This window comes from Sapajus apella, unplaced genomic scaffold (genome assembly GCF_009761245.1).
Source record: "Sapajus apella isolate SASKATOON/1434 unplaced genomic scaffold, GSC_monkey_1.0 scaffold7, whole genome shotgun sequence".
Taxonomy (NCBI): Eukaryota; Metazoa; Chordata; class Mammalia; order Primates; family Cebidae; genus Sapajus; species Sapajus apella.
In genome coordinates, this window is record NW_022436947.1 from 2,068,328 (window position 1) to 2,091,814 (window position 23,487).

Consider the following 23,487-nt stretch of genomic DNA (forward strand, 5'->3'; position numbering starts at 1 on the left):
CCAGAATCCAACCTGTCTGTAAGACAGGAGATGCGAAAAGCCCCTTTGTTCAGGTCTGTCGGTGGAGGGCTCTGAGGCCCCTGGGAAAAGGCAGATGTCATTTTGCAGGACTCTATCCCCAGGGTTCAAATCAGTTGATTAGATTAGCCACTAAGTCAACAGGGCTTCAAGACTCAGAATAAGGACAGATTAACATTAAGTGGACACCTGGCCTATGCAGAGCAGATAGGTTGCTTCTTTGCTCAACTGAGTGTGTGTGTGTGTGTGTGTGTGTATGTGTGTGTATTGGAGTAGCCAAGGTTGGTACACAGGGGCATTGAGCACTGGTAGTGGGTACTCAGAATAATTCTACGTTCTTTTGTATCCAGCTGAGTAGGCATTTAAAAAATGTTTGCCAATTGGATAAGAAGGTATGTCTTCATAAACTCAGCCAATATTTCCACCTTTCTATGGCACTACTACCTGCCCAAAAGGCCTGAGAAACCCCTCTCCCTCTCAGCTTGGCAGACAGCTTAAAGAACTTGGGCAACTCAAAGTAACAGAAGAATATGGTGAGTGTTTCAAAAAATGTTTATAATCCCATTGCACCACGTTTGTTACTGTAATCCCCCAGATCTTTGTCTTGACCCAATTCTTCGCAAGTTTAGCCACTGGCCTTTGATCGTCTCTTAGCTACAATGATCAATTGTGGGTCTAGCTGGAAATTGTACGTAACAAAGTCAAGAGGCAACAGCTCTAGTCCAAGAGCACTGAGTCTCAGCTCCCCTTGTCCATCAGTGTGCTTGGTTCTGGCTTTCACCCCTCTGGGTTCTGGACCAGAGCCACAGGTGGACACCTACAGAACCTGCCTGACCTTCCGAGTGGCCCGTTCTTCTGGGTTTGGCCTCTTGCCTGCTCCCTACAGCTTACAATCCCTTCCATTATTACAGTCCCTGGTTTTGGCCCCGGTCCCAGCCATTCCTATCTCAGCACCTATATTAGTTCTCTACTGCTGCATTACAAAATGCCCCCAAATCTAAGTGACTGAAGACAATAAACGTTCGTTATGTGACAGATTCGAAGGGTCAGGAGTCTGTGAGCAGATCAGGTAAATGGTTTGGTCTATGCTCACTTATGGAACTGTGAGCTGGCTTTGCCCTATGAGCCTCTCTCCATAGCGCTGCTCAACACGGCAGCTGACTTCCCTAAAGCAAGCAATCAAGGGAGAGAGCGAGCCCAAGATGGAAACCCCAGTCTCTAACAATCTAATCGTGGAAGTGATATACTGTCACCTCTGCTGTATCCACTGGCCATGCTAACTGACCCTGGTACAATGAGGGAGGGAGCTATGCAAGGCTGTGAATTCCAGGGCAGGGATCCAGAGGGCCCTCCTGGAGGCTGTCTACCACATCACCTGTGCCCCAGTGTGAACAAATGTGATGAAATTACATCCTTTTCCCAAAGTTTCACCTGGGGTGTATCAAGCTGGTTACTAAGCCTCATAACATCTGTGAGCTATTCCCTCCTTTGATTAGATATTAAAACAATGTAGTTGTTGCACTCTTTATTCCATAAAAATATATTGAGTGCCTACTCTGTGTCAGGCACTAGCCCCGATGTCATTGTATGTCACTGAGAGAGTACATGGGATCTGCTATGCTTTTACTGGAAAAGAAAAATCAGGGAAACTTCACACTGGGGTGGCTAAAAGTGGATTTAAAGACTTTAGAAAACTGTATGTTTAATAACAGCTAACATTTATTATTGAGCACTTGCTATAGGCCAGGCATTGTACTGACCCACAGAATAAAATTATAAACACGCTTTATAAACATCATGCCCTGTAATCTCTACCAACATTCTTGTTGCGTCCATTATACAGATGGGGAAACTGAGACTTAGAGCCTGGCCACAGGAACTGGTCTCTTGATCTGTCTGAATGAAGGCCTCTGGCTTGTCTGTCAAGTGAAGATGATTGCTGCTAAGAGATAATCAAAGGCCAGTGGCTAAACTTGCTGAGAGTTAGGTCAAGACAAAGATCTGGGGATTACAGTGTCAAACATGATGCAATGGGATGCTTTGGCTCAGTAAGGCCAACAGGGCGGGAGACCGGACTAGTCTCCCAGGGCTTCTCTAACAAATTGCCTCAAGCCGGGTGGCTTAAAACATCAGAAGTGATCCTCTCATCATCCTGGAGGCTAGAAGTCTGAAATCAAGGCAGCATCAGGGCCATGATCCCTCTGAAGACATGAAGGGAGGCTCCTTCCTTGCCTCTGTCCAGCTCCTGGTAGTTACTCGTAATCCGTGGTCTTCTTTGGTTTGTAGATGTATCACTCTGATCTCTGCCTTGCTGATCACACAGTGTTCTCGCCTGTGTGACTACATCTACATATCATCTTCCCTCTGTCCATCTCAGTGTCCACATTTCACTCTTCTTATAAGGACACCAGTCACTGGATTAGGGACCACCCTCATCCAGTAGGACCTCATCTTAACTTGATTCTCTCTGTAAAGATCCTATTTCCAAATCAGGTCACATTCCGAGGTTCTAATGGACATAAATTTTGGGGGGACACTACTCAACCCAGTGCAAAGACCATCAGAACTGGCAGAAGCCCCTGGAAAAGGCCCAAAGAATACCCCACATGTGGGTGTGGGTGGGGTCTTCCATATCACCCTGGGGTTACAGAGAATGTGAGATGGAGAGGAACAGGCCTTGATGAAAGAAGACACTAATTCAAAAACATCCTTTTTCATGTTGCACTTTGTTCTTCTGTTTTGTTTCTGCTACTTATTGATTACACTAACTAGGCCATATTTTAGTTGTTTTACTCAGCACATCTTTTTTATAGGAAAAAAGAAAATGGAATTTTGTGGCAGATTCTGGATTGCAAGAGTACCTCCCTGTTCAGATTCCAGAGCAACTTCCTGGAGGCGAGTGGACAAAAGTGCAGGATGAGAAGGAGCATGGAGGCAAGATGAGCGTCTCCTTTATCTTTGAGAACCCAAGTGAAATTCACCATGTGTATTACATGTGAATACAGAGATACACCCTTTCCTCCGACAGCCACTAGCCAGCACCAAAGGGTGGTTTCCAGAAGGTCAAGAGATAAACATATGTTTTCCTTAATAACCCAGAAGGCCTCCAGCACCCATGAGAATATTTAAAACAATTCTGGAGCTATTTATGTTTTCTGCCATATTCTTTTCTTGGCATAACAACATCCATAAATTTACCACTCAGTGTAGAACAATGAATTTGTCCTAAGCAATACAGCTCACAATCTACAAGCGTGTCCCCTGGTTGCAGTATTTCAGGACATGGTGAACAAGCTGTGCTTTCTGCATTCAGGCTTCCCCTGATCTTCTGGACTTCAGACATGCCTTTCCTATGTCCTGTTTTTCCAGACTGGAGTTGAAATGTCAGGGCCCTGCCCCATTCCATCCCCCAAACCAAGTCTTTGCCCTTCCTGGAATGTGCTCGTGCTCCATCATCAGTCAGACCCTCACCTCTATTGCTTATTTGGCTAGAAATTCCTAGGTAAGTCCCCTGGCTAGCCCAGGACCAACCTGAGCCCCTACGCTGAGCTCTGGACCCCGCTTCAACACTCTTGGAGCTAGGTCGTCACTCCATAAGCAAGGTCATCATGCCCACCATGTCAGTGTCTCAGCAGGCAAATTCTCCATCACTATCCATTGTTTCTGTTTTTTCATTTTTGGTTTTTTGTTTGTTTGTTCGTTTGTTTTTGATTTTTTTTGGAACAGGGTCTTTGCTCCGTCTCCCAAGGTGGAGTGCAGTGGTGCCATCTCAGCTCACTACAACCTCCACCTCCTGGGCTCCAGTGATCCTCCCACCCCAACCTCTTGAGTAGCTGGGACCACAGACACATGCCACCGCACCTGGCTAATTACTGTATTTTCTGCAGAGATGGAGGCTTCCTACGTTGTCCAGGCTGGTCTCGAGAATTCCTGGGCTCAAATGATCCTCCCACCTCAGTCTCCCAAAGTGAGCCTTCCAAAAGGATTATAGGTGTGAGCCATCAGGCCTGGCCTGTTGGTTTTTTTCCCCAGAGAGTTACTGTTTTTACTTATAATAAAAATTAATATGTCCATTCCCTTTATGTTTTTGTTCATTTGTTTTTTGTTATGGTTTTATTTTGTCTGGTCACGTGTGGCCTCTAGATTCTGCTTTGCCAAAGATCAGATTCCAGCTGTGTGATCTTGAAGGATGGGGTAGAATGAATCACTGCTCCCAATGCATTATGTCCCATCTGTATCAAAATGCTGCATCCTTGGCTCCACACAGTGGACATTCTTCTCCAGCCCATTAATGTTAAACTTGGGCATGTGGATTGCTTACCAACAGAATGCGGGCAGAAGTGACCTTAGTAGTTTCCAGGCTGAGGACTTGATATTACTGTTTTCTTTTACATTTCTCACATCCCTGTGACCTGACAGGAGTAACACTTCCCTAATATTCTCTTCAGCCTGGGCCCCATTACAAACATGTGGAGCAGACCTAAACCCCACCGTCAGACTGGAACAGAGCGACCCCAGCCAACATATAGAACTTGCAACATTATCATTTGCCAATCAGCTTGGGGTGTTTTGTTACACAGCATTATTGCAGCAATAGCTGACTAATACACACCAAATCACATAACTTCTCTGGACCTTCATATTCACATCTGTAAAATGGGGCCATTGCATTATAATCAATGGTGCACAACTTTTTTTTCTACTCCTACATAACTGACAGCTATGACATATACCCAAAATTAACAGAATCAAATGTTGTAAAGTGGCCAGGCATGGTGGCTCACGCCTGTAATCCCAGTGCTTTGGGAGGCCGAGGTGGGAGGATCATTTGAGCTCAGGAGTTTAAGACCAGCCTGGACAACACAGCAAGATTCTGTCTTTTCCAAAAATAAATAAATAAATAAATAATAAAATTAGCCGGGCGTGGTTATACACATCTGTAATCCCAGCTACTTGGGAGGCTGAGATATAAGGATCACTTGAGACCAAGAGTTCGAGACCAGCCTGGGAAATATGGTGAGACCTCATCTCTGAAAAAAGTTTAAAAATCAACTGGGCATGGTGGCACATGTCTGCATTTCCACCTACATGAGAGGCTGAGGTAAAAGGATCACTTGACATCAGAAGTTTGAGGCTGCAGTGAGCTATGATCATACCACTGTACTTCAGCACGGGTGACAGAGCAAGGTCCTATTTCAAAACAAAGAAACAAACAAAAAAATATTTCAAAGTGCCAAAGAAAGAGAAGGATTGGAAACTGTCAATTCAGTTTAGGTACTAGGGACTTACTGGTGGCCTTGAAGCAAGCCGTTTATGTAGAGAATAGAACAGAGACCTTATTGCAGGGATCGGGGGTAAACAGGAGGTGAGAACGTGAGCAAATGCAAAGTTCTCTTTCAAACCCCTAGGCTGGAATAAGTGCAGTGGTGCCTGGGGTGAGCCATACAGTCAAAGAAGAGGCAGTTAGTGAGTTGGTTAGTTGGTTAGTTGGCTGGCTCACTTGTTTGTTTCACGATAGGAGAGAATCGAACCTGCAAATAAGCATTTGCAGTGACAGCATCATTGAAAATGATGAGAGTAAGGGCTTGGATGAGACTGAGCAAGAAACAAAAGGTCTGGTCTATGGGAGAGAGTGCAGTATGGCGTAGTGGGATTTATTTACTGATGTGCTATGCCTCATTTATACGTTAACTTCTCAAGTCCAAGGGCAAGGCAAATGTCAACCAATGAAGCAAAGACCAAATGAAAAATAGAATGGTACTGTTACTGCTAAAATCAGAGGATAAATGTAAATTTTGTCATGGGAAAATTTGAAAAAATTCTGGAAAGCAAATTGTGTTTAAATCTTGATTTACTGTGCACTTTTCAAGAAATAGATTTTCTCTAATTTTTAAACACCTACAACTGAGAGGTGAACAGATGCCATTGATAGACTAATAGTAATATATGTTGGTGTAAGGTTTATTGCTCACAAGCACACAGACTCTCCTTCAAGGAGACAGCGAGAGATGACTATCTCCACTTGACTGTATGGAAATGTGATTAAGCTCAGAGAGGTGGCTGACACCTCTGACCTTCTTGAAAGAAAAGCTCACAGTCTTCTTTTCACCTGCCCTCCTTCCCCGTCATTTCTAAATCTGCTGCACTCTGACTCTGTCCCCACCACACCATCGGTGACCATCCCCAACATCCCCAAAGATGCCTTAGTTAAGTCTAATACGCATTTTTAAAACCTCATCTTACTTGTTCAAGGTCAAAAGCTACCTAGTGGTACAAGTCCAGCATCATTCAAAATGAGGCTACTTGTTTGAAGTACGCCTCTCCTCACTTTTCACTGCAAAGCATTCCTGGGGATCAGGTAAGAATTCAGAATAATGTTTACAAAATAACTAGATAAACAAAATAAAAACCAAGATCTAGCTGCCTAGCGTCTACACAGTTTTTGTTGAATGTAAGCATGCAGTTATCAGATAACACTAAGAGCGAATGTTTATTGGCCCTGCACTGTGCCATGCGATGCTCTAAGTCCACCTTATGTTTTTACTCATGTCACCCTCCCAATATGCTAAGAAGCAGCTACTATTAGTATCCCTGTTTCATACATAAGGAAACTGAGACATGGAGACCTGACATCGACTGCTTAGGGTCACAAGGCTAGCCAGAGTTTGAATCCAGGAGATCTGATTCCAAAGCCTAAGCCCTGAGCCATTAAAAAAAGTATGGAGGCTGGGCACGGTGGCTCACGCCTGTAATCCCGGCACTTTGGGTGCCCGAGGTGGGCAGATCACAAGGTCAGGAGCTCGAGACCAGTCTGGTCAACATAGTGAAACTCCATCTCTACTAAAAATACAAAAAATTAGTCCAGTGTGATGGTAGGTGCCTGTAATCCTAGCTACTCCGGGGGCTGAGGCAGGAGAATCACATGAACCCAGGAGGAGGATGTTGCAGTGAGCCAAGATCACGCTTTTGCACTCCAGCCCGGGCAACAGTGTATGACCCATCTCAAAAAAAAAAAAAAAAGGAAAAAGAAAAGAAGAAAGAAAGTGTGGAAACACAGCCAAGAGCAAAGTGTTTTTGGTGTGTTTTAAAGGGAGCATTGATAAACTGGCAAGCTGCTGAAGTGCTGGGGAGTAGTTTATTTTCCTAAATGGGTTGAGCTGTCACCTTTGCACAATGATTTTGGTTAGCAATCCTTTCCTTCATAAGTGGCACAGAGATGAACTTCAACCCACAGCCCAGCCTAGCGTGAATTCTAAAGAAAAAATTATTTTATTAAGATTCAGAGTTCCCAGGCCGAGCAACATGGCGAAACCCTGTCTCTACAAAAACACACACACACACACACACACACACACAAAAATTAGCCTGGTGTGGTGGTGCTTGCCTGTAGTCCCAGCTACTCACGGGGCTGAGGTGGGAGAATCCCCCAAGCCTAGGGAGGTTGAGGCCATAGTGAGCCATGATTGTGCCACTGCACTCCCGCCTGGGCAACAGAGTAAGACCCTGTCTAAAAAAAAAAAAAAAAACCAAAACCAAACAAACAAAAAAACTCTAGAGCTCAATTCAATGATATTTTGTTATGTAACAAGTGGGGGTGATAGCTGGTTGCAGTGGCACACAGCCAGAAATGAATGCAAATTCTCTATGATAATACCCACAACAATGAAGAACAATACACATGACCCACGAAATCCTAAATATCATCTCTTTTAATGCAGTTTGGTTCAGCAAGTAACTGAGTGCTAATTACTTAACAGAAGTGTGTTGAGTGCCCGGCACAATGCTGAGTGCTCAGCTAAGGCAGAGGAAGGACCAATCCTCTCAGCTGATAAGAGACAGAGAAGGTACCAGGTACATTGGGACAAGAATCCAGGAGATGCAGAAGAGGTTCCTGGAGAAGCTCTCACCTGAATGAAAGGGGAAGAATATGCAGGTAGAAGGAAAGAAATTGGCAGTGAACCACATGGTGTGCAGAAGGAGCTGTGAGCACCTGGGAGCCAGGTGAGAAGTGAGGGCAGCCAAACCTGCACGGGACCAGGTCAGAGGGGGAGGAGCCAGGCCAGGAACACTCACTTCCTTAAACAGGAGGACCAGGTAAGGGTTTTATGCAGAGGAGCAGTGAGCCAGTGGCTGCAGTTGCAAGACAGATTTGGGGAGCAGAAGACAGAAGGCAGGGAAACTCATCAGAAGGCTGTTTCCAGCCAAGGAGTGATCTCGATGTCCTCAACTGCAGCAGAAGCAAAGCACATAGAGAGAGGAACACTTAGGAGTCAAGACTGGCCAGACTGTGGAGGGTTCACTGTTGGGGTGAGAGCCGAGAAAGAGATGAGGCTGATTCCCAGGGTAGCCTGAGGGGCTGGGTGGGAAACGTGCCTGTGCCAGAGGCAGGTGTACAAGCCCTCTCTCGCCAATGAGGAAATGAACAAGGAGGGAGTGACTTGCCCAAGGTCACCCAGTAGAAAAGGTGTGCCCGTCCCTAAACTGTAAAGGCCTGGCTTGTTTCCACAATGCCACACTTCTCCTGAGAACCTCCCAATTACCTCCTTGTATATGCCCTTATATCATGAGACGATGCTACCAATTTTGGTGACTCTCTGAGTACAGATGGAGTTAAAATCCTTAAATGTACAACTGACTACACTCCCTCTTCACTGCTCTGCAGCCTGGGGTTCCCAGTACCTACTGATTTGTGAAGGTAGGAAGAGGGTACATGAGATATTTTCAACACTTCGAAGAGCCTAATGTAAATTGTGCATTTATCGACAATGCGATGGTGGTGCAGCTTCCTGAAAATGTCGAGTTTCTTTGCTTTGAGGTGGAATTATAACTTGGTACACTAATGCTGGTTATCTCATTGATCAGCTATTCTCAACTGGCAGAGATTTCCAATTAGCTTGCCTTTGAATAATTAAAATGGGAAAATTAATCATTACTTAAATATGCATTGTTGCTGGGACAACAGAATATGGGATCTATGGGGAAAATCATATAAAGAGCGGATATTGGGGAAGAGTTTAGATACCATTGCTTCAAACTGTGGGGATTTGTGCTCAATAGAACAGTGAAGGAGAAAGTGTTTGTCCTTTGATGCCACTCTGCTGGGGGTTGGATGCCTTCTGTCCTCTCCGTCTGGTGTCAGGACACCCTACTCAGATCTCGAGTGCTCTCTATGCCCTCAGGTACCACATGTTCTAAATGGCCGGGTCCTGCATTCCATCATCCCTTCCTTTTGCAATCTTGCTCTTCAATTTCAAATGGGACAATTCCTCTATCTATCTGAATTCAGGGGAATGTTGTCCACAGCACACCAATGACGTGGAACCAGCTCACAGCCTGAAAAACCTTCAGCATTTGATGAGTGCGTGAATCAAGATTTATTTCCCCTTTCAATAATCCATATGCAAGGTATTCTGCCAGGTGCTAAGAACGCAGTACCCCTAGTGTGAAACTGGGGGAGACTGATTCTACCCTCTTCCATACACGGGCATGCGCGCACACACACACACACACACACACATTTTCGCAGTAATCATTTGGAAACAGTGGTGCTATCTTGGTTACTAGAGGCATAATCATGATCATTAGCATTTATTGAGCAGCTACTATGTAGAGGGCACTCACTGGCTTAAGAGGTGGACCCTGCCCTTAGGGGCTTACAGTCAAGCCAGGAAGAGAGGACACACACATAAGCTATAAAATAAACTGGGCCGGGCACCATGGCTCAAGCCTGTAATCTCAGCACTTTGTGAGGCCACGCGGGCAGGTCACCTGAGGTCAGGAGTTTGAGACCAGACTGGCCAATGTGATGAAACCCTGTCTCTACTAAAAATACAAAAATTTAGCTGGGCGTGGTGGTGTATACCTGTAGTCCAGCTACTTGAGAGGCTGAGGCAGGAGAATAGCTTGAACGTGGGAAGCAGAGGTTGCACTGAGCTGAGATAGTGCCATTGCACTCTAGCCTGGGTGACAGAGCAAGACTCCATCTCCAATAAATAAATAAATAAAATAGTAAGTGCCGAGACAGCCCGAGAGACAGGAAGCGGGTCCACAGGAGGCAGGGCTGGTTGAGGGCTGGCTTGGTGGAGGAGACCTTTGTGGAAGAGTGACATTTAGACAAGATTTTGAAGGACAGGTAGGACTTCAGTTCAGCCAAGAGGGAGAGCATTCAGGCAACAGGGAATGTACTGTGCAGCTTGGAGGGACCAGGCGTGTGGTGTGCAGGAAGGAGGGACACATGTGGGAGGGCTTCGGGGCACCTTTCGGATTAGAATGTGGAGGCAGCTGATGGCTTGGGGGCGTGGCGCTGGCTCTCCCAGGGGCCCTGTGTGAAGTGCTCAGGGAAACAAGGCTCTGGTGAAAGCCACTGTGTGTAGAGCTTGGCTTTGCTTTCCGATCATCTCTACACCGTTTTCCTAGATACTGTCGAGGGGAGAAAAGGAGCCGGCCTCTTTCTGAGATTGTGTTCAGGAACTTGCTGTCTGCTGAGGCCAAACCTAACAAGCACACCTTTGCGAGGACATAGGGGAGGCTTAGGAGGGCCCAATAGCGTGGCCCAGAGCCAAACTCTGCACTGAGGGCGGAGGCTGAAGGTGACAGAGCCGAGGGCTCCAGGGGTCTCCCCTCTCAGCCAACACCCCAACCCCATCCACCAGGAAGTTGTGCAACAAACAGCACCTATTTCTGATAAACCAGGAAAAAGGTGGCTCTTAGTAACTGAAGCACCAATGAATGCCAGTGTGAGCATCTGCCCCATCCCTTTCTCCCCAAAATCTCATTCCCATGTCCAGATGCATGTTATCCCTGAAGGCAAAAGACAAATCCCTAAAGGCTACCAGGGTTCCCATAGACAGGGCACTTCCCTTCAATGGCAAGTGACAGCTGTTAGGTTAGTTGTTATTATGGCATTGCGGCTAGGGAAAGAGTTCACTCAACTGTACTCTTTATTTCTGGGAGAGTCACTTCCTCCCAGGGAAAGCAGCACTGGGCATCCACTCAGTAATGAACACACATAAATCTGATGTTTTTCTTTGTTTTTACAACAAATAAGATTCTTCTTTCATCTCTGCCCCCAGAATAGATGCTACCAGAAGCCTGAATTCCTTACTAGATAAGAGAACGTATGATCATAAGTATTAAGACTATAGCTATTGTTTTCTTTAAAAACCAAAACCAAAACCCAAAACCAACTCCTATGCCAATGAGCTTGGCCCCTCAACAAAATTCCCAGGCTTCCGGAATTAGTTCATATGCCTCTTCTGCAAGCTCTGTCTTGTCTTATAATCACATTTTGTTTTAGATTGCAAATAATATTACTCTGTTTAATTGCCTATTTGCCACAATGTGGACTGTTTTTAAAAAATCAATCCATTCTCCACAAAGCTGTGCTGCCTTGAGAGCTTTCAAAGGACGGTATCTAGGCCCCAAGCGCCATTCCCACAGAAAAGTGCTAAGAATGTGTTTTCTGATAGTGGCATATCTGCAGTAAGGGTTTAGCCCATCAGGAAAATGCCTTTGAAGGTCATAAAATTCATTTGGCTATGAAAGTACTGGAGTGTATGCTAAAATAATCAGTCACGTTACTTTATAGTCATACCTCGTCCTGTCGTTCTGGAAAATCAATACAGTGAGGAGAAGGATAGGGATATTGTGAATAACTATTTAAGAGAGAGAAAACAAAAACATAATATTCTGTGGAAATGGTCCTCAAGGAAGCACAGATCTAGTGTTCATGGCAGGCTCAATTTTATCTCCAAGCTCATCACTGAGTTATTAAATCGAAGTACCATCATCTCCTAGTCAAAAATCCAAAAAAATAAAAACAGGGAAATAGCATGCATCCCTCTCTAGATGCTTGGAGGGACTGAAAATTATCCATGGCCTTTAAAATGTATTTCTAAACTGTGTCCATTTTTCACACTCTTAATGTTTTGTTCCAGCAAATGTTACAAACTCTAATGTTGCCTTTGCCTGGAATACTTGGCCACTTGAAATTTTCCCTTTTCTCTCCTCTGCCAAGTCAATTCTTCCCTGCATTTCAAGACCCAGCCCAAGACCTTCTGCTTCTCAAAGTCAAGTCTGACTTGCTGGCGATCCAGAAAGGCCAAGAGGGCAGGGCTGGAAGAGGAGAGAAGAGTCAGCGTGAAGCTACCATGAGGCCCCTAAGAGCTGCTTCTGTGTTTCTGGGCTCCTCGCCACCCTCACACCTAGGCACTGCTGCTGGGGATGATCAGGCGCCCAGGCAGAAGAAGTAACAGCCACCATTGGATCGCTCGTATGAAATCTGACTTGCTTTTCCTGAGCGGCAGCACAGACTGGCCTGTGCAAGAGCACCAACGGGCATAGAAGTCATGGAGTCCAGATCTGGAAGGCACTTGATGGCCTTCTGCACCAGCTCCCATGTCTGGCAGCAAGGACTTTTGTGGCATCCCTATGGATGGTGAGGGACACTCACGACTTCTGAGGTGCTATCCTGCCACCTTGCCAGGCAGCTGTGGGGATTCCTTTCCTTTGATGTCGACCTGCAGCCAGCCCTACACATGGGCCCTGCTTTGGTTCGCTAGACTCCATACCTTCAGTGCCCTGAAAGAAACAAACATCAACCCTGGAACCTCAGAGCTCGCAAAGGGACAATGTGAATGCTTTATTCCTCTGTGTTGTGGCCCCTCTATTTCCACTGGTTGTACAGCTACCCATGCATCCGACCGCCCTTTTCAAGGGACCATCCCAGAGGGTCTAGACTGTCCATCCCACTTCGGCCATTCACAGCAGTACTTTAGCAAAGACGCTGGGAAAACACTGGGTTAAATAAAGCTGAACCGATTTCTTTATTAAATAACTTTTTAGGCCTTTGATATACTATGGATCTCCAAGAAGGACTTGCTTTAGACTTAATTTCCCAAATGCTTTTAGGAACAGAATTTGGGAAATGGTGGGCAAATTGATCTTCAGCCCCATGTGCTGGAGGCTGGATGCCTTTTCCACAGCTCACCTCTGATTGTAGCAGAAATACCTACATGGCTTCTTGCTCTTCAGATTTCTCATCTTGGCTCCCATATTCTATCCCAATGGTGCCTTTTAAATATAGTCTGGAGTAGTTGTGGGTCTAGAATTAGAGTCCAGTTCTTGCATGTAAAGCAAGCTCTCTGAGAAAGGAACTTCCAAGGAGAGTGGTGAACTTAAGTCTTAATAACCTGTGACAGTCTTAAATCTTAATAATCACCAACCACATTTCAATTTAAACTGGTCTTAGAATGAGACTTGATCAGAACACTAACTCACTCTCAATCTGAATTCCTTTCTTTCTTTTTTTTTTTTGTTTTAAACAGAGTTTCACTTTCGTTGCCCAGGCTGGAGTACAGTGGCATGATCTCGGCTCATTGCAACCTCTGCTTTCCGGGTTCAAGTGATTCTCCTGCCTCAGCTTTCCAAGTAGCTGGGATTACAGGTAGGATCTTGCTCTGACACCCAGGCTGGAGTGTGAGTGCACTGATGCAATCACAGCTCATTTCATCCTCAACCTCCTGGACTTGAGATCCTTCCACCTTAGCGTCCCAAGTAGCTGGGATTACAGGCATGTACCACCACACCAGGCTGATTTTTAATTTTTGTTTTTGTTTTTGTTTTTAGTAGAAACAGAGTCTCTCTTTGTTGCCCAGGCTGATCTCAAACTCCTGGGCTCAAGAGATCCTTCTGCTTTGCCCTCCCAAAGCCCTGGGATTATAGGCACAAGCTACCACACCCAACCTGAATTCCTATTTTTGGTGTTGAATTGATTATGTACCTCTGGGTCTGGTACCTGAGCCTTAAGTGCAGCTTGGTATTACAAGTCCTTCCAGGCCGTGTTCACATACGCACTTGCTTAGATAGCTACACGCCTCCTCCACCGCTTCGTCAGCCTGTTACTCCAAATCCTTTCAGACATTCTGCTCCACTGGAAGAAACAGTTAGACTACGGTCCTGAAACCTCATGCCTAAAGCATGAAACTGCTTTCCTCTTCACCACTAAAAAGGAGCAGTTTCCCATTCTTTTTAGTAAAATTTCTCTCTTTTTACTAAATATTTACACTCATTAAAGAAATATTAAAGATGCAGAAAGACAAAAAGAAGGGAAAAGAAATCGCCTATAACCCCATCTCAGAAAGAAACCCGCTATTGCGACCTGGGCTATTTCCTTACACTGTTTCTTACAGAATAAAGCAAGCTTTATCCTCCCCACAGGAACCCAGCTGGCAGTCCTCAGGTGTTGCTTGAAAGATTAAATACACTAGTACTTATGGTTGCCTCAAGCAACATTCAACTCATACAACTCATTTCTTGTACAGCAAATCTCTTCCAGAAGTAAGAATTCTAAACCATTTTATATGGGGAAAAAATGAGTTTTTAAAATGTGCTATCTTGTGTGATAGTCGCCTTAGCATGTGCTTCACATACTTCCAGCTAACACAGTCTCTATCCCCAGCTCCACCTCCAGCCCTGGTGGTGCAGCCCTGATCCTCCAATGCCCCAGTTCATACAGCTCAGCCACACCGCCAGTCAGTTTAAATCAAATGATCGTCATGGAAAAATGGTGTCCAATGCAGTTTTGGGAAAATGATCAAAGTATACTATGCCTAGTTTAAAACAAGTGTCTTTTTAAATGAAAGAAAAGTTTTTTGTCTTTTTCCCAAATTCACACATACACCTAATAATTAAGTGTGCATTAAGCACCTGGCATGATGTCTGCTCTACAGGATAAGAAGGGATACAAAAACAGCCCATCTGCAACAACTGGAACAGTGGACAGCAAGTGGACACAAAATGGAAATATACCAGGCTTTCAGGAAAGGGAGTGAGTCACGTGAGCAAGAGAATTGAAATTTGTATGGAACTGTGAAGACCAAGAGAAGAACCACAGGAAGAAAGCACCAAACGGAGCTTAGAGGTTGGAATTAGCCTTACATCAGCATTTATTAGGCACCAACTATGTGGCAGGCATTGTGAGAGACAGAGATGGGATGAACGCTTCGCTGAGAGGGGGCTCATAAGTGCCTTTGGAAACAGAAAACACTTCCCTGAGGAAGCACCCCTGAGCTTGGCGTTGAAAGAAAGAGGAGGCCTCATCAGCAACAAGAGACCATTCACAGCGCTGCAAACAGTATCGCTCCGACCCCAGCCCAGGGTGTGGGGAGAGAGTGGTGGGGAGGCTGCTGAAGGAGCAGGAGCTCCACAGTGAGTCCTGGTACAGGGATGACGGATGTGGACGTCTTAACTTACCACCTGCGACCACATGCTACTAATAGTCGATAATACTATTGTGGCCCCTCCAATTAAATGTATTAGTAGGTGACCACTCGTGATACTGACTGTTAATTGTACAGCCAGTGCTGTTCGTTGAATAAATAGACTAGTGGTCTATTAATGCTAGAATGCTAGAACATTTCTGCCATTGGAAGAAGATTCCGGAACTGTAAGGATATTAGGAGACCTGCTCCCTACCCTTAGAGAGCTCACAGGCTGGTGAGAGCACCAGAAGCAACCCTGGTGTCCCTTTTGTTTTGGTTTGGTTTTTGTTTGTATTTTATTCTATTTTATTTTTCTGTAGGTTGTTGGGGTACAGGTGGTATGTGGTTACATGAGTAAGTTCTTTAGTGGAGATTTGTGAGATTTTGGTGCACCATCACCTGAGCAGTATACACTGTGCCATATTTGTAGTCTTTTATCCCTCAACCCCTCCCACTCTTCCCTGCAAGTCCCCAAAGTCCATTGTGTCATTCTTACGCCTTTGCATCCTCACAGCTTAGCTCCCACACATCAGTGAGAACATACAATGTTTGGTTTTCCATTCCTGAGTTACTTCACTTAGAATAATAGCCTCCAACTCATCCAGGTCACTGCAAATGCTGTTAATTCATTCCTTTTCATGGCTGCATAGTTTTCCATGGTATACACATACCACAGTTTCTTTATCCACTCATAGACTGATGGGCATTTGGGTTGGTTCCGCAATTTTGCAATTGTGAATTGTGCTGCTGTGAATATGCATGTGCAAGTATCTTTTTCAAATAATGACTCTTTTCCTCTGGGTAGATACCCAGTAGTGGGAGTGCTGGATCAAACGGTAGGTAGTTCTACTTTTAGTTCTTTATGGAATCTCCACACTGTTTTCCATAGTGGCCATACTAGTTTACATTCCCACCAGCAGGGTAGAAGTGTTCCCTGATCGCCACATCTATGCCGACGTTTCAATCTCACTGCGTGTTATTGTTCTGTTCAGGGTATTCTGTGGTTGTTGGATGAAATATTCTGTATATATCTGTTAAGTCCATTTGTTCCAAGGTATAGTTTAAATCCATTTTTTTTTGTGACTTTCTGTCTTGATAACCTGTCTAGTGTGGTTGGTGGAGTATTAAAGTCTGCCACTATCATTGTGTTGCTGTCTATCTGATTTCTTAGGTCTATTAGTAATTGTTTTATAAATTTGGGACCTCCAGTGTTAGATGGATATATGTTTAGGATTGTGATATTTAACTGTTGGGCCTTTTACCATTATATAATGTCCCTCTTTGTCTCTTTTTTTTTTTTTTTTTTTTTTGAGACAGAGTCTTGCTGTGTCACCCAGGCTGGAGTGCAGTGGTGTGATCTCAGCTCACTGCAACCTCCGTCTCTCAGGTTCAAGCAATTCTCCTGCCTCAGCCTCCTAAGTAGCTAGAACTACAGGCACCCCCCCGCCTCATCACCATGCCTGGCTAATTTTTTTTTTTTTTTGTATTTTTAATAGAGACAGTGTTTCACTATGTTGGCCAGGCTGGTCTTGAACTCCTGACCTCGTGACCCACCCACTTTGACCTCCCAAGTGCTGGGATTACAGGCATGAATCACTACACCCTGGCCCTCCTTGTTTCTTTTAACCACTGTTACTTTACAGTTTGCTTTGTCTGATATAGGAATAGCTGCCACTGCTAGCTGCTCACTTTTGGTGTCCATTTGCAAGGAATGCCTTTTTCCATCTCTTTACTTTAAGTGTATGTGAGTTCTTAGGTGTTAGGTGAGTCTCCTGAGGGGAGCAGGTAGTTGGTAGGTGAGTTCTTATTCATTCTGCAGTTCTGTATCTTTTAAGTGGAGACTTTAGGCCATTTACATTCAATGTTAGTATTGAAATGGAGGTATCATTGTATTCATCCTGCTCTTTGTTGCCTGTGTACTTTGGATTTTTGTTGTTTTTTGCTTTTGCTTTTTTGCTTGTATTTTTGTTTTGTAGGTCCTGTATGATATATGCTTTAAAGAGGTTGTTTTTTGATGTGTTTCCAAGATTTGTTTCAAGACTTAGAGCTACTTTCAGCAGTTCTTGTAGTGGTGGCTTAGTAGTGGCAAATTCTCTCAGCATTTGTTTGTCTGAAAAGACTGTATCTTTTCTTTATGTATGACGCTTAGTTTTGCTGGACACAAAATTCTTGACTGAAAATTGTTTTGCTTGAGCCAGAAGACAGGGCTCCAATCCTTTCTAGCTTGCAGGGTTTCTGCTGAGAAATCTGCTAGGTTTTCCTTTGTAAGTTGCCTGGTGCTTATGTCTCACAGCTCTTAAGACACTTTCCTTCATCTTAACTTTGGATAACCTGATGACAGTGAGCCTAGGCAAAGACCTTTTTGCGATGCATTTCCCAGGTGTTCTTTGTGCTTCTTGTATTTGGATGTCTAGGTCTCTAGCTAGGCTGGGGAACTTTTCCTCTATTATTCCCCCAAATATGTTTTCCAAACTTTTGGAATTCTCTTCCTCAGGAACGCCGATCATTTTTAGGTTTGGCCATTTAACTTAATCTCAGACTTATGGGAGGCTTTGTTCATATTTCTTATTCTTCTTTCTCTGTCTCTGTTGGATTGGGTTAATTCAAAGACCTTGTCTTCGAGCTCTGAATTTCTTTCTTCTACTTGTTCGATTCTATTGCTGAGAGTTTCCAGAGCATTTCACATTTCTGAAAGCATGTCCAAAATTTCCTGAATTTTTTATTGCTTTTTCTTTAAGCTATTTCATTGAAAATTTCTCCCATTCAATATTGGGGGAGTGTGTTGGAAGAGGAGGGTCTCCCTTTCCCACTTCCACAGTTGGGGCAGTTGCAGCATTTGGGCTGTCTCCTGGGCCTTGCAGGAGCAGTCTGCTTCCGGTTTGTTCTTACAGTCAAACTGGGACTAAAATTCACAATGCAAGCCTATAGATGCTGCTCTTTCTGGAGCTGCAGTCTAGTCCTGCCTCCTCTCCACCATGATCCCCTCCATTCTTCCGGGTTTTTGTTGTTGTTGTTTGGTTTTTGGTTTTGTTTTTGTTTAGAGACAGAGTCTTTCTCTATCACTCAGGCTGGAGTGCAGTGGCATGATCTCAGATCACTGCAGCCTCAGCCTCCTGGGTTCAAGTGATTCTCCTGTAATCCTGGGATCACAGGCACCTGCCGCCATGCCCAGCAATTTTTTGTATTTTTAGTAGAGATGGAGTTTCACTATGTTGGCCAGGCTGGTCTCGAAATTCTGAACTCAAGTGATCTACTCCCCTCAGCCTCCCAAAGTGCTGGGATTACAGGTGTGAGCCACCACACCCAGCCCATTTGAATTCACATTCTCAGGGTTTAGGCTCTCTGCTGCCATCTTACCTGGCTTGATGGCACACATAGCACTTAAACAAGGACTAATGTGCTGCAGTGTTTAACCCACTCCCCCTGCCAGTTTCTCCTGCAAGTGTCTCTACACCTGCATCTTTCCTTGCCTGTGAATTCTCTCACTGGAGGAAAAGCACCCCTGTCTCTTCCACACATATCCTCTCAAGAGAATGAAGAAGGAGGGGGCCTTGCCTCATTCAAGCTGGTGGATGTTGCTTTGTGGCTGACTACAGTCTCACCTGGAACTGAAGGGTCAAGGGCCCAAGGGTGGTTCCCCTTGCACTGAATCAAGGAATGGACCCAAGAGCACCAGAGCCAGGGCCACCAGCAACCTCTCTCCTGCTGCCTCTGCTCCTCCTGCAGTATCCACTCGAGGCATCGAGCTCGCCCTCAGCATCTTTGTGTCTCCCCTGCCTTGGGCACCTGCTCCAGATCTCCCACTCCCTGACCTTGTGCTAGGCCTCCCCAAGACCAGGCACACATTAACAGGTCAATAAATATTTTTGTGATAACAAATAGAAGTCAGCTCTCTCTTCCTATCTGCCACCTCTTCTGGGTGCATTTATCTTAATCTCTGCATCTTTGAACCAGGTTGTTAACATGGGCCAAGAATAGACGGCAAACATACAGCTGCCCTGCTGAATAGTGCGGCGTTCCTACATGCCAGGTGCTGAGCTGGGAGCTCAGACACAACAAAGACTGAAACAAAAGTGTAGAAAAGTGTCCACTTTGAGAACCACAGTCAGAGCATAGCTATTGATGAGATTACTATGAATAAGCACATTAGTAAGAAATTAAAAATAAACCGAAACCACTGATGACTTATTTTCTTTTAGGTTACACAGATGATAGTTAATTACAGTGGCTGACATTGACTAAGCGCTTTCTGCACGTCAGACATTGTGCTTTGGGCTTCCCGGAACATACAAACACATTGAAATGGATTATTGGGGCTGGGGGCAGGGAAGGGGCTACCATTTGCTCTTGGTTTTGCATGTGGCCAGTTTCAATACAGATAAGCTACAATGGGATAGAAAAGTTCTTAAAAAAATAATTTAACCAGTTAAAAAGAAAAACAGCACTGGGACTGAGGCTGGGTTTCAGAGCCAATTTCCAAGAAGTAATTTCATCATCGTAGAACATCAAACGTGAATTCCACTCTCAGCTATGCAAATTCCAAAAGAATAATACCTCACATTTGCATAATGCTTGATGCTTTTCAAAGTGCTTTCCCAGTTATTAATCTAGAGGAGGCTTTATTACTACCGAAAACATAAATTAAAATTCTGTTCGGACTCAAGTTCTCCATTATTTTTTCCACTTCCCCCTCAAAAGCCAGAGCCATCGAAATCCAGGTGCTTTTGATTGAATGGGTAACTCTAATAAGTTTAACTGACAGGGTGAATATGCATAAATGTAGCATATTGCGAGACCTTCAATCTACAGACACCAGAGTCAGGCTTAGGAAAATCTGCTATTGAATTAACAAAACCACAGGGGAGCAGTCGGAGTTCAAGTCTGAGATCCTTTCAGGGTCTCAATTTTTGTAGGAGCTGCATACACTATGTTCATCAAAATCCATCTCCCTCTATCAAAGATGAGAAAATTAAGAAATTAGATCTACCACTTTGTCCTTAAACCTACAGAAATCCCCGTCAACGACTTCCCGCAAAGAGGCCCACATTTGCCAGACAGCTCCTAGGTCTTGTTTTGTTTTGAATGTAATATGAACCAAGAGGCTGAATTCACTGTAAATCCAACAAGGACAGAGGATTTTAGAAAAATGAGGTGAGGAGATATGACGGGGTATGAGGAAATACTTCTCCCCAAACCTAATGCCTTTCCAATTTGTTTCTTTTTCCATCTCTTTCAAACTTAATTATGTGTAGCGTTCTCACTCACTGAATCACCAGCCTTTCCTGACACTTCAATCTCATGCATTTTAGCAAAAGATTAACCTGGCTGTTTGCTTTTAATTCTGAAGCTGTGTTAATACTCAACTCCCGCCAGATTAGAAAAGAAGAAAAACACTCCCACATACCCCACCACAGCACCAGCAAGGCTCCAGGGCTGACACTGCTCAGGCTGTCACAGTCCCTAGGGCTGGCTGCACTTACCACTTCAGGAGGGCCAAGAGAACCACTGACAGGGCCACCGTCACCATGGGGCCATTCACTTCCAATTTTAGGAACCCCAAGGCTTCCATCATTCCTCTGAGACCCCAAAGTGGTGGCTTCCAGATGAGAGAGGAGGCTGATCCTGCTGCCCTTATGGGAACCGTGCTCTGCAGGTAGAAAAGGGAACAGGCAACCAAGAAAACATCACGTGGAGTGGGTCCCTACAATGTCCTCTTTCTCAGAGTGCCTCTCCTTATAAAGAGGAAGGAAGAGGAGGGCACAACAAAGGGTTTCAGTGTCAAGCAATGAATCAGCAACTTTATTCCTTGATGACTGTGCTATCAATAAACATTTATGTTAACTTTCCCCAGAGAGGAAAAGCAGACTTCCCCATGTTTGCTGAGAAACAAAATGGTGGTAACCATGGACTTGTACTCGGAGACGTAGTCTTCAAACAGACGCTCTTCTCCAAGATGTCTTTCTATATCTATCTATGTCTGCATGTATAGCTACATCTATATCTACATCCATTCATCATTTTTTAAATTCACAATTAAGTGAAGATACATGTCAGGAGACTCTGAATATCTCAGAAAAATAGAGGACCAGACACCAGCCTGCTAAAAATGCTGGCTGCTTTGAGGACAACCATTCCACCAAGTCCATTAATTGCTGGGCCTGAGGCTGTTGGAGCAAAGCAAAGATCCTGACTGGGGTCAGTTTTCTCACGGTGAGTTGGAGGCTTTCTCAAGTGTCTGAAGGCAGATCCATGGGCTCATGTAGGGGTCTTTTGTTCTAGCTTTGGGCTTATCTGACTAAAGTAGACAGAAAGATGCAGGAGATCATAGCAGATGGGAGGCAGGACTAGATTGCAGCTCTAGACAGAGCAGCATCCGAAGGCTTTCATGGTAAATTTTAGCTCCAGATCAACTGAAGGAACAAACCAGCAATCCTGAGAGGACCCTCAGACCCTCTGAAGGAAGTGGATTTCTCCTGCAGAACCCAGGAGACACCCCAAATACTGTGAGTGCCCCAACTGTGGAAGTGGGAAAAGGAGACCCTCCTCTCCTGAACAGACACTCCCAATATTGAATAAGAGAAATATTGAATGAAATAGATAGCTTAAAGAAAAAAACAATAAAAAATTCAGGTAACTTTGGGCACATTTTTAGAAATGTGAAATGCTCTGGAAAGTCTCAGCAATAGATTTGAATATGTCGAGGAAAGAAATTCAGGCCTCAAAAACAAGGTTTTCGAATTAACTCAATCCAACAAAGACATAGAAAAAAGAATAAGAAAATACGAGCAAAGCCTCCAAGAAGTCTGTGATTATGTTAAATGACCAAACCTAAGAATAATCAGTGTTTCTGAGGAAGAAGAGAATTCTAGAAGCTTGGAAAACATATTTGGGGGAATAATCAAGGAAAGCTTCTGCAGCCTGGCTAGAGACCTAGACATCCAAACACAAGAAGCACAAAGAATACCTGGGAAATTCATCGCAAAAAAGATTTTTGCCTAGGCACATTATCATCAGGTTATCCAAAGTTAAGATGAAGGAAAGACTCTTAAGAGCTGTGAGACAGAAGTACCAGGTAACTATATAGGGAAACCTATCAGATTAACAGCAGATTTCTCAGCAGAAACCCTACAAGCTAGAAAGGGTTAGTGCCCTGTCTTCTAGCTCCTCAAACAAATCAACTATCAGCCAAGAATTTTGTATCCAGCAATCATATATGAAGGAAAGATATAGTTGTTTACAGACAAACAAATGCTGAGAGAATTCATCATTACCAAGCCACCACTACAAGAACTGTTAAAAGGAGCTGTAAATCTTGAAACAAATCCTAGAAACACATCAAAACAGGATGTCTTTAAAGCATAAATCACACAGGACCTGTAAAACAAAAATACAAGCTAAAAGCAAAAAACAAAACACACACACACACACACACACACACACACACACACACAAAATACGCAGGCAACAAAAAGCATGATGAATGCAATGGTGCCTCACATTTCAACACCAACAAATGTAAATGGCCTAAAAGCTTCACTTAAAAGTTACAGAACTGCAGGGTGGGTAAGAACTCACCAACCAACTATCTGTTGCCCTCAAGAGACTCACCTAACACCTAAGGACTAACATAAACTTAAAGTAAAAGGGTGGAAAAAGATATTTCATGCAAATGGACACCAAAAGCGAGCAGAGGTAGCTATGGGCTTCTTTTTCTGTGCCCTTGCAGTGTCTTAGGATGGTCACAGGTACATTTGTTACAGAAGGCTGTGGTCACGGGTACAGATTCCCTGGAAAGGAGCAAGAGGAAAAGCAGGGAGGCACACAGAGGCTGCTGCCTTCACCCAGATCAAAGGGATGCTTGGCTAGAGGAGAGAGGGATGTGGGAAGAAGTAGATGGACTTGAAAAATATTTCGGAGGTGGAGTCTTCTGCTTTGCAGAGGTTCCTGGTGGGTTGCATATGAAAGGGAAGGGGAAAGCAGGACCACACCTGACCGTCAGGTTCCTGACTTGGGCTACAGGTATATCAGATGCCATTCACTGAAACAGGGAGGCTGGGAAAGGTGGGTTACTGTTGGGAAAGTCAAGAATTCTGATTCAGTTGTGTTAAGCCTGAGACGCCCTGGAGACATCTGAGTGGAGGTGTCAAGCCAGAGAGGACTGACGACTGAAAATGTGAATAATAATTTATCATGATCATGTCATTTATGA

The 23,487-nt window shown here is 44.4% G+C and overlaps 1 protein-coding gene across 3 annotated transcripts in view; it reads right to left on the reverse strand.

The window, feature by feature from the left end:
• Positions 1-21,021, reverse strand: part of TBXAS1 (thromboxane A synthase 1) — a 179,599-nt gene extending 158,578 nt beyond the window's left edge. For all 3 annotated transcript variants that reach the window (XM_032275635.1, XM_032275637.1, XM_032275636.1), the window contains exon 1: positions 20,759-21,021. In XM_032275635.1, the coding sequence (XP_032131526.1) occupies positions 20,759-20,850 (92 nt within the window). In that variant the 5' untranslated portion in view covers positions 20,851-21,021. The remainder of the gene's footprint in view (positions 1-20,758) is intronic.
• Between the last annotated feature and the right edge of the window lie 2,466 nt (positions 21,022-23,487).